Source organism: Aphis gossypii, chromosome 1 (assembly GCF_020184175.1).
Source record: "Aphis gossypii isolate Hap1 chromosome 1, ASM2018417v2, whole genome shotgun sequence".
Lineage (NCBI taxonomy): Eukaryota > Metazoa > Arthropoda > Insecta > Hemiptera > Aphididae > Aphis > Aphis gossypii.
In genome coordinates, this window is record NC_065530.1 from 58,491,586 (window position 1) to 58,504,199 (window position 12,614).

General features: G+C 26.0%; 2 protein-coding genes across 4 annotated transcripts in view; one reads left to right on the forward strand and one right to left on the reverse strand.

The window, feature by feature from the left end:
- The window catches only part of LOC114122218 (serine/threonine-protein kinase S6KL), a 51,724-nt gene that overhangs the window by 3,108 nt on the left and 36,002 nt on the right, over positions 1-12,614 (forward strand). For all 3 annotated transcript variants that reach the window (XM_050201171.1, XM_050201138.1, XM_027984809.2), the window contains 4 exons: positions 199-322; positions 476-583; positions 3,502-3,660; positions 3,726-3,817. In XM_050201171.1, coding sequence (XP_050057128.1) covers positions 199-322; positions 476-583; positions 3,502-3,660; positions 3,726-3,817 — 483 coding nt within the window. The remainder of the gene's footprint in view (positions 1-198; positions 323-475; positions 584-3,501; positions 3,661-3,725; positions 3,818-12,614) is intronic.
- LOC114122217 (transcriptional regulatory protein AlgP-like) lies at positions 5,609-9,191 on the reverse strand. Its single transcript, XM_027984808.2, has 2 exons — positions 8,987-9,191; positions 5,609-7,404 (listed from the first exon to the last, which is right to left on the reverse strand). Exon 2 carries the CDS (start codon positions 7,401-7,403, stop codon positions 6,117-6,119), a length of 1,287 nt encoding a protein of 428 aa, XP_027840609.1. The 5' UTR covers position 7,404; positions 8,987-9,191; the 3' UTR covers positions 5,609-6,116.

The following is a 12,614-nucleotide window of genomic DNA, read 5'->3' on the forward strand; positions in this document are numbered from 1 at the left end:
AGGAATAAATAAGTCCGATTTATTTAATGCATATTTAATTGCATACTATATGGCAGCCAAATTTTTATTTGACTTTTAAATCATTATAATATTATGTAAACCATAAAAGTATTTAATATTAATATACTTTGCCATTTTTAATGAAATTTAAAAGTAATTAAGCTTATAGTATGATTTAAATATATTTATAAATAATAGATTGTAAACGAGAATGGAGTACAACAAGTTAAAAATGAAGTACAAATTCAATCATTATGTGGTCATCACCCATTTATTGTGAATTGTCCATTTTTTTGGCAAAATAGAAATCAATTGTTCATTGGTGAGTTAAATATTAATTATATGTTGGAATTGTTATTCATTGTAATTGATTATTATTATTATTTTTTTTTAATTTGTTATTTGTTGAATATCTGTATAAAAACTGTCTTTAAACTTTTTACTAAATATTGATTCTAATTTTTATTATTTTTAGTCAGTGAGTATATTGGAGGTGGCGAATTATTGAAACTATTACAAAAATATGGACCACTACCTGAAGAATTATGTCGTGTATATTTTGCTGAATTAGTTGTTATAATAGGTATTATACATATTTTAATAAATTATTTAAATTATTTCCAAATTGTAAACAATATATTATTTAATATCATTAAAAATTATATCTTAATTCATACAGAAAATTCAGTTATACTGGTGTATGACTGTGTTTAGAAGTCTTGCATTGCGTAAAAATATTATTTAACTTATAATATTTACAATTATTTTTTACCAAAGTTATAATGGGTTTTCAAAACTATTAATGTAAATATACAATTAGTTTAGTTTAATGTTAGTATATGCATTTTTGGCTTCCATGTTTATTTATCAATGCAATATATTTTCATTTATTGGTTTTGTAATTGCTTTATGAATGTCAAATTAAAGTATAATATTCTTTTCTTTTAAATCATATCAAAAATAAGTAATTTTTTATTAAATAATAATTTAAAATGTGAGTTTTTTTTTATTATTATTATTATTTGTAAACATTATAAAGCATATTGTGATGTTTCACAATTTTTGGTGCATCAAAAATATAGTTTTGCATATTTAAAATTTTTAAATAAATACTTGTAGGTTTTAAAAAAAAAATGTAATAGCATCATATTTTGACTCTTTTTTGACATTCTCAAATAATAGGTATCTATTTTGCCATACCGTTTGACAAGCTTATTCTATTGATACATTTTTAAATTCTTATAAAATATTGAAAACCAAACTTCTATGTTATTTTATTCGGTATATCATATCATACATCTGCTCAATTGATTGTAAATATACATATTATGCTTATAATTTTTCCTCTTGACTATAATTTATTAAACAAATTATTTTATGTGTATAATTATGTATTATATTTTATATTATGTATGTACTAACTTATATTCCTAAATAGTAAATTTTGTAGTAAATACTAATATTCAATATTAATTTAATTGTTTTAGTAATATTTGAAAGTTATTACTGTTTAAATACTTTGTTAAATTACTCTTATAGATTTATACAAAATTATTGTTGATAATTCAAATTTGTATAACTGTACTCACTGTTAATAATATAATTGAAACTGTTTAATTAACTTAAAATTTCATTACTAAAATTCGTTAACTAAAAATTGTTTTTTAATATTTGGAGTTAAATAAAGGGGGGTGATTAACCAAACTTCCTTCCCCCCACAATTATTATACTTTTTGGAATAAATAAATAAATATATGTAATATGTATTTATACTCTGGTTTTTGTAATTTTAAAGTATACTTAAGAACTAATTTTAAAATACTTTTTTTTATACTATCAATAGTGTCTTATGTTGAGTGTTAGAACTTATTTTTTTTAAAAACAACTAAAGTCACCTTATAAATTGTTAAGCAAATGTTATTTTTTTAAATCTTAATTTATCTAATTAAAATTCGAAAGAACAGTTGCTTCGTTATTGAAATCTAAATACTTAAGCATTAACCTTAAAAATTGGTTTTAAAAAATAAAAATTATTTGTAATATTTTATCAATTATTTATTATTATTTATTCAGATAATCTGATAAGTTATAAAATATTGATAGATTAATATAAATTACTATAATTTTCAAATCATCATAGTTTCTATTTCTTCATTATCCTTATGACTTATTATTTAGTACAGAATGTTAAATAATTTAGAGTTACTTGTTTTAATTTCGATTTAGATCATTGAAAATTCTAAAAAAAATAATTATTTTTTTCAATTTATATGGAAAATTAATGTGATTTAGATTTTTTAAAAGAAGTTTATATTGGAATAAGATATTTTTCATAAATTGTTGAACAAATCTATTCATTTGAAAATGTGCCTTTAAGTTAGGCTTAATTCAAAAAATCATAATATGAATGAGGTCATTATTAATCAAAAAATATGTTTAAACATGCTTGTTTTAAAAAAATACACAATAATTTTTTAACTATTTACATACAATGGTTGCAGTTTAATATTTATAAATTATAATAATTGTACTATGTAGCGTTATAATTTATAAAGTATGATGTTGTATAAGTAGGGCTCAGATTTTATAACATCTTTTATATATATGAGATAGAAATCTAATTTTTATACATAAATTTGTTTTCATTCTGATTCTAAATAAACCGATTTATTTTTGTTTTTCTCAATTATTCCAGTTGTGAATTTTTTATATGTTCATTATGCATCAGTAATAATAATAAAAAAATATATTTAATAAGAAATGTGAATACCCCAATTATGGACTAGATATTTGTATTAGATTTTTATTGTTTTTGTTATCGGCTTGATTATTATATGTATTAAACGTATAGATTATCGATTTACACATAGCCTGCAGTACTTACAGTCAGTATGCCTATAATATCGATATCGACCATTTCAAAATTTAAGATTAAATGTTGTAATTTGAAACCTTTGTATGAAGTGTGTACCCGATCACTTCAGTAGATATAGAGAGTTTGTTTTCTATGCATAAAAACATTCTGTCGGACATTTGAAATAGTTTTACTATTGCAAATCTAAAGAAATACATGGTAGTTAATTCTTTTTTTAATTTGTTTTTTTAATTTTTTGATTTTTATAACTAGTTCATGTTAATTTTTGGTCTTAAATTATTTTGCTTTTTAAAAAAAAAATAAATATGCTTCTTTTTTGCTTTTTTAAAACGATTGAATGCTTTTTTTGTTGTTTATTATGCTTTAAAATCTGAGCCCCAGTTATAAATAATTATAAATTTCAAAGAAATTTTAGTACAGTATTCATTTTGTATCTAATGTCCTAATACTACTATTTATCAATTTTAAGGTAATTTTTTTTTAAAGTTTGAATTAGAAAAAAAAGCACTGTTAAAACATCATAAAATTTCAATTTTTACTTTAAAAAAATCTGTCAAATTGGGATATATTATTTTTGATATGAGTACCTATATTATAATATTCATACTATACATATTTTATCACAGATTTTTTACATAATGCTGGAGTTATTTATAGAGATATAAAACCAGAAAATATATTATTAGATGATAATGGTCATCTTCAATTAATTGATTTTGGATTATCTAAATGGCTTCCACAAGGCTGTCGTACATCAACCATCTGTGGAACTACTCAATATATGGGTTAGTTATTTAATAAATATTTTTATAATATAATTGTATATATTTAGTTCAATTTTTTTTTACAGCTCCAGAAGTTTTACAATCAGAACCATATTATAGTCATGCTGTAGATTGGTGGTCCGCTGGAGTGCTCTTATTTCAAATGCTTACAAATCAGGTAAACTTTAAAAATTTAAAATATTTGAGTAATATATATAAGATATTTAATTGATTAAATTTTAATGGTTTCTTTTATTTTTGAAAGGTTTTAATAATTAATATTTTTATATAAATAGGTAGTTATTTTTAAATTTAAAAATTTTTAATGAATATAAATTCGATTAATATTAATTTTTTTAACATCATTTATTTTATATTGTACATTATTGCCACCAAGGCTTCAACCTATATCACACTTAACTTCCACTTTAGCCATTGCTCGTATTCATTATTTTATTTGATTGATAAAATATCTCTGAACTAGAAAAGATTTATAATCGCAAGTTGTACGAATTGTTAATGCATAATAAGTCGATAAGAAAGAAAAAAGTGACCATAAAGCTGATCCCGCTGCCATCTCACGGCAGTCGGCAGCCCGCGGGCGGTGCATGCACAAAATTCCTTAAAAAAAATACGCGACGGCGACAGCCAAGAGAGGTGAATAACCAGTTCTGAACTTGAAGTCCAATTTCAAAACCGGTCCGTTTGACCTCCGCCGTAGACGGCTGTTATCCTATGTTATTTTACAGCTATAATAAAATGTTCATTAAAACGCCTTACTCACTGATTTAACACACTTCGGTTAGTTTAACATAATTACGTTACATCAGCCATTCGCGTGCTCGGGTATATATTATATTATACATATTCTATATTTTTTTATACTCATGCTCGACGTGTGCTTCAATGTGCTCATTATAATATCGACTGCTAGGAATAATACTATAGTAAAGTGTGGTCCGAGGTAAAATATACAAAATACTAATTATTATTAATAATAATAATAATATGATCCTATGTCTTTCCTTCGGTGTTTAAAAAATTAATATACTCATATAACGGTAACATTTATTATGAGTAGCTTATGCTATATCTATTTACATAATTGCAGTATATATAATGTATTGTATGGTTTTGTTAGTGTGTTTTTATTTGTTTCTATTTTATAAAGTGAAAAAATTGACAGCATGGTGATCGATGTTTTTCAACGTCATAATGTTCACAGTCAAAATTTTGAATATCGAGCAAGTCGTGTAGACTATTTGTTTTTCTTTTGTGATGCTATTATGATTGAAATCAGTTGGCATCACTAAACTATAAAGGCAAAAAGTTGATAAATGTACTGTGCACTTTCACGAGTTCCGTTTGTTTTGTTTTTATTTTTTACATACCTCTGAGCAGAACAATTATTTTTAATTTTACATATAACCGTTTGAATTGTTTGAATGGTTTAGCATATTAATACTTTTATTGTATCTACCCCCCAACGCGTTAAAACAATAAAAACCAATTTATTAACCAAGGTAGGTTATTTGTGTTATCCGTGCACATCCTGTGACCCGTGAATGTTCGTCATATTTTCATTATTTATTTTATTTGTCGTATTTTTTACTTTTAGTTATTGAAATAATATAGACTATTGTTTTAATTGACAACCCGAGTGCACCTAAATTGCCTATTTAAAACGCCTTCTTAAATCGTTTTCTAAATAATTATATTTCGTTGAATGTGAATTATATATATCTACTCAATTGTATCACATGTATGCACACACACTTGTGGATGTTATGTTAAGTATGTTTATTACTATAGCTTATAAGCATAAACATATTATAATAACATTAAACGATCATAGTTTTATTTTCTGCTGTCATAATCCTATATCAATTATCTTATCTGTTTGATTTTTATTTTGTAAAAATCAATTACCAATAAAGGATTTTTAAAATATTATAATAAAAAAACACAATTTTAAGAAATCGCATATAATTTTCTATTGTTGATATATGACAATTTGTCATTGTATAATAAATTAGGTACATAATGTGTAAATAGTTAAATACTATCATTTAACAACCTAATAGCTAAATAGAAACTTAAAACTAACATAGTATTTATGTTTTTGTTCATTTAAATTATTATAAATAAGTTGCCTATAAATAAATTATTTATAAATTGATATCACACAGAAGAATGACTGAATAAATAGCAATTAATTTCACTACAAATTGTTTCCATTGTGAAAAATTGTTATGATTTATATATATAAAAAATTTTTAAATTAAGTCTAATTAGAAACGAACTTCATCGGTTCATGATTTTTTTTTGGGGGGGAATGGCACTATAGACGTACATGATATTTTTTTATATTAAATTTGTATGACAAATATTGTTGTTTATTTGTTCCGGACGTTATTCTGGTCCTTTCAGTAGTTGGTTCGTTTATATTGCTATTCAGTCTTGTCATTTTTGATTACCTAGTTGGCTTTCTTTTGTTTTTGTTTCTTCATAATTGAGTCGGTGGGTTTCTTATCTTTGGTAGCGTCCCGTTTGTTTACGGAGTGCTGTTCCTTCTTTTCATCATTGGCAGATTCTGGTTTTTTTGGCTCTTCCGCCGCACTTTGTTCTGTCGGTTTTGGTGCTTCAGCTGGAACTTCAGATTTTGGTTGTTCGGCTGGTTTTGCTGCTTCGGCAGGTTTTTGTTCTTCAGCTGGTTTTGGGTTTTCTGCAGATACCACTGCGGCTGATTTTTTGTTATCTTCGGCAGGTTTAGCTTCTGATTGAACAGCTGGTTCTGCGGAATTTGCTTCTTTGGCGGGTTCAGCGTTCTTTTCAGCTTCAGGTACAGCTACTGGATCAGCAACTGCAGGTGCTGCAGGTACTTCAGGTACTGCGGGCGATACCTTGGTCTCAGATATTTCACTGGCAGCTGGTACAGCATCTTCCACTGGTTTGGCGGCTTGTGGCTCAGCTGGTTTGGATGGTTCTTCAGCAGCTTTGTTTTCAGTTGCCGGTACGGATTCAGATGGTTTGACTTCTTCAGCAGCAACGGGAGCGGCAGCTGGAGCAGCAGCAGGAGCAGCAGCTGGGTCAGCTTGTGCAGCTGCAGGTGTAGCTTGTTCAACTTGATTGGTTTCGATAGATTGTTGGGGGGTGGCTTTAGCGTCTTGTGTTTCTGTTGGGTTGAGTGGTAGAGCTACAGGTACTTCACTATTGGGCTTAGCTGCTTCTGGCTCAGCTTTTAAGTCACTGGCGGGTTTGGATTCTGGTTTAGCTTCAGCGATCAATTCTGTTTCAGCTTTTGCGTCAGTTACTGGTTTTTTTTCACTTTCTGGTGCTGCGGCGCTTTCTGGTGCTGCAACACTTTCTGGTTTAACATCATTATTATTGGCTGGTGCAACCGCATCATTTTCTGGTTTAGATTCAACAACAGCTGCTGATTTAACATCGCTTTCTGGTTTTGACTCGCTGGCCACAGCAGGCTTTGCATCGCTTTCAGGTTTTGATTCCACTGAAGGTTTTGGCTCGCTTTCAGCCTTAACTTCGCTGACAGTAGGCTTGACTTCAGCATCTGCAGGTTTCGCATCACTTTCGGGCTTAGCATCGCTCACAGGTGAAGCAGCATTAGTTTCTGGTTTAGCTTCTACTGGTTTTTGAGGTACTGCTTCAGTTGGAACTGCGGGTGCTACTTCACCAACAGGCATGGATTGGGTACTCCAGAAAAGAGCTCCGAACAAGCATAGTCCCAAGATTACGGTTTTCATTCTGTAATAAATCAATTACAATATTAAACTAACAGAAAAAATGATTATACCTTCATTTATAAATTCAAAAATATATTTTTTATAATATAAAAAAATTAAACTATTTTAAACAAAGAGGACAGTATATAATTTAATTAAAAACAATACAGGTAGGTTGCTTATGTTAAGCAAACATTAGAAAACCCTTCATCCTATTTTGTTTATATATTATAAACAATACAGAGCATAATATTATGTATTATTTGTTAAAACTACGATGAGACGAAAATGATCTATTCAATGATTTTCTTTTGATTAGTAGGTTTTTCAATTACATATACCTATGTATTATCTTTATAGCTGTTGTATTATCATAATTTGTTGAGATTTCAATATTTCAAAAATTGACATTGAAAAAAAATTAATGGATTATTAAATTAATAATAAGATACAATTCTATAGTTATATTAGATCACAGCAAATAATTTTTTTTTTTAAATAGGTTGAGGCCATTTTATTTAAATTAGTATATTATAATATTATGCTGCATTTAAATTTAATTGTACTTTTATTTTCAACTATACATTTTTTTCATTGATAAAACATTTCAAGTATTACATTTTAATTAAAATATAATTATTAATTATAAATTATTGCATTTAAAATTTTCTTTTTATACGAAAATATACCTATTTAATTTATATATATATCTCCTATTATAGCATTTTTAATTTTAATTTTTAATAGCTTCCAATATCTAAATTAATGCTGCTCAACGATTACAACTCTTATAGCACTTATTAAAGTAAAATATTTTAAAAACTAATTCAATTAATATTTTATGTATAATATATTTATTTTATATTTTATGTCATAATTGTCAAAAAAAAAAAAAAATTATAAATATTTACTATTCAAGTAATAAAATTTTAAATTATGTTACATACTATAGTTGAAATCTACAAATATTCCAAAATATATTTTAAACAATGAATTTCAGTTCAATTCAATATATTTAATTATATTTATTGATTTTCATATATTTCATACTTGTGCATAAAATGATTAAACTACTTAATTATTTTTTTTAATGTAGCTCCTATATTTTATTTTATTTACTTATTTATCATAAAAATATAAATTCCACTTCAATATGAGTAAATTTTTTATTTTTTTTTATTATAAGTCAAAATTTGTTACACCTTGATTATTATATTTATAAATTATAAACATTTTTTTTTAGAAACTTAAATATACTGTATTTTAATAATGAATTAGAACAAAGTATATAACATACATTTTTTACTACTTAAAATATACTTAAAATCTAAATAAAAGTTGATTTTTTTTTTTAATAAACTCGATCGTAAAATGAACGTAAAATAAAAATATTAATCATAGAAACAAAAAATTCAAATAATCGATGATATATTTTTTGTTGCATTTAAATTTTAAGTAAGAACAGTAGTTAGGTATAATATTACACAAAATATTGTATAGATATATTTTATGTTTTGTTCTGGTTCGAATCTAAAAAGTATTTTCTGTTCAAATACTTAGTTAAATACGATGTAGAAAAATAAATATTAAAATAAATTGTTTACCTGGCTATGGTAGTGTGTAAGACGTTGGTTTAAAAATAAAAACACGACACCGGAATATACTACTGTATACGGAACGAAATTGTATTTATTCTAAACCGCCGTGTTTCACCACTCACTGATCGTAATGTTCTGTCGGCGAAAAAGTTGTGTCCAGGTTTGCGCGTGATACTTGTGTAACGTTGCGCATACAACGGCTACCTCTTTATAAGTAGTACCTCGGCGCAACACACGCACCCCCAGCAGCCTCGCTCGCACACTGCTGCCACCACTCGGTCGCCAGTCCGAACAGAAAAATTGGAAACCAATAGTTTCGTAGCGGCTTTTAACAACAATAATAATAATAATATCTATTCGTGCGTGCAACTTTATTTCTGATGAAATTAGAATTTGTTTTGCGTTTTATTTAAAATGAACGTAGTTTCATTAAAATTGTATAGAAAAACATCTTTCGAATCAAACTCAATATTCTCATCAAATCATCCGCATTTCTCGAAATTTCAGAAAAAAATATTTGTTGATTAGATTTTATCTATGCTTAGGCTACTGAATCTACGCGTGAACGATGTCATGACTTGGTTTACGGTGTAGGTGTAATTATATAATCAATATTGTTCCATATTATGATACACTAAATTTGTTTATGTCATAACAATAAATGTATTATTAAACCGATGTAATGATAAAATAAAATACTTACATAGTTTGTAATAACTAATGAAAGATAAAAAATAATCTGGCTCTACTCAGATATTTCAAGTATTTTGAAACTATCAATATAATAATCATTTCATTATATATTATCAATTATCACTAATTAATTTATAATGAGCTATCGTCTTAATTAATTAAAGTGTTAACAATAATGGTTTAATCATCATTCATCGGTATAATTACAGTAATAAATTATTTATTTTAAATTAAAAATGAATTTATTCATTCTAAAACTAATACAACTTGGTTTTATTTTCATTACTAGAATACGATATAAGAATGATTTACCATATAATGATATATATATTTTTAAATTTTTACTCACGACTTCGCAAGATCATTGTTTGAACACGAATTTAACATATTAATGTAGGTACTTACTAAATAGGTACATGTTCGTGTGTGCGTTTGGTGTACCTATTTAATCGCTTAGTACTCGTGTATTTGTGTTGTAATATTATGAACACGAATTAGCTACGCCTTTGTAACCAAGATAACAACTTTATAAACCAATAAACGCCAATATATCCGAAACATATACTTAGTATTTTGTAATAATCTTTCAAGTAAAAGTTCAGGGCTGTGTTGACCAACTACTTATTAATATTTTTTTTTCAAATTGGCGTTGAAATATTACTGCTTATAACCCATGAAATTTTGAAATATTATATGACTTTCGACTATTTTAAACACTATTATTTTTCAATCGATATAATATTTTATCTTAGATGAAATAACTACTTGGAATATAATAACTATATTAACTATAAAGTAATAATAATTCATCCATAGGGTGTAATATTCAATTTTATTTAATTCATAACACATTATCTTTATAGTATCATTATCTTACATTTATTTTAAGACCTCAAATACATGCAAGTATATTAAAGTAAAAAAATAAACTAGTATTTTACAATAATATGTTAGAGTAACTCCTCCAACAATTGGTATAACAATGCAATTTTAACTGGTTCATAACCAATTTGATTCATTTATACATTATACATACATACATTTTTTATTAGTTAATTTTCATCCAAGATAATAGATATGTAAGATCTGGATATTTTATTAGATTTCGAGGTGTTACTGCAATCAGTGTTATTTATACCCATGTAATATGTCGACAAATGCCACGTATTCGAACATTGTAATGCTATATGTGTACACTGTACAGTATAAGATAATTTCACACTAGTATCCAATTACACGTTTACACATACGTTTATTTTTACCGTTACCTTATTATTTTGTACACAGAAAAAAACTCGACAAGCTTTAATATCAATATTTCAGTATAACAAAGGTCCGCAATAGTAATATATCATTATAGTATATGAAAAGAAAAAAAATTGATATAAAAACCTTCAAAAACCTTTCAAATAAAATCTTCAACAGACGTTTCATGATTTTACGTTGATAACAAGCAGTGGTCTGACACATTCAACGAACGCCGGTACTTCAATTGAACAATATTGATACAAAGTTGTTATAAGATGTATATAATATACTTTGCAATAATAATAGAGCACTTGAAGAAGTATACTTCGTGTAGAAAAAACCATCTTGAAAAGTTCTATGCTGCCCTCTATATTATATTGTGAGGTATGTACTCGTTCAGTATTTTTTTTTTAATAACTCCGCCTGATTTTTACGATATTATTATTTAAAATAAAGTTGATTTAAATCGTTTTTTTAAGTTAAAGACCATAACAGAAAAACAAAATAGAATAAAATATTATTGAAAAATAAATAGATTGTTTTCATATTTTGGTATATTTTACTTAAATTAACTTTATGTCCACGTTTAATGTATTTTTTCAACAATATTTTTATGTTACAATGTAAAAATTAATCGTGAATTTCTTACTATAATCAATTTATTGATTTATATAACAATGATATACTTTTCGTCATTAAATACATTTTTGTCGATAAAAATGTTATAAAATATGTTAATTGATATTTGTTAGATATATTCAAATGGGCGCAGCATTTTGTATTAGATAGTTTTATGTGGCAATATCTGAATTTCCCCGGAGAATTTAGTTGCATGTTGTTAGTGGTCAATTAAATTAAAAAGGTCAGAAACAAAAAGTACCATTAAAATACACGTAATATTCTGTGTATATGCTCAAACAAATTAAAACATACACGCTGAAAATAAAAACCTTATAGTTAAACCATTTTGGGATTTTAATTTTAACAAATTCTACTGTAACGCTGGCCTATTCCCCTAACCCGAATTCAGTACTTTTCAAATATTGATTTTCGGTCTTTCGATGTAGATAATTTATGGTTGGTCCCTTTTCTTCGTTGTTGGTCCAAACCTAATACGTTACGTACACTGTGTAAATGAATATAACTTCTAACTATAATCGACTTATTTTTTCAGAACGCAATATAACCGGAAATTCGTTACACATATAATATATTCGAAAGGTTAGGTTAGGTATTATTGTACGCACAAATAAATATCTTTCTCTTCAATATGATAAAATCAACGATGAATATAAGAAATATTCAAATTTAAATTTATATTGCAAGCATATCATCAAAGTCTGAAGTCAAAAATCGTTTTATATTTTAACAATGTAGTACGATTTAAGTTGCACCTTATCATCTTACTAATATTAATAATTTGGCCCAGTTACATCAACAAACTTAATATTTTATAATAGTGTAGAGTGTAAACTATGCATGTAAAAAACTAATTAATGTAATAAACAAATAATGGTATGCGCCAGTTCATTTGATTTTTCATTTATCCAAACCGGTTTAATATTTTCTTATTATTCATTTAATAATACATGTGTTTATAATTGGTTATAATAGAAATACGCATTATAATTTTTTACTATAATAACTAATAAGCTTTTAAACTGAACATAATTACTTGTTGACTTATTATAGT

Excerpts from the sequence above, each read along its gene's own strand:
- LOC114122217 (XM_027984808.2), bottom strand. The coding sequence starts at position 7,403 with ATGAAAACCGTAATCTTGGGACTATGCTTGTTCGGAGCTCTTTTCTGG.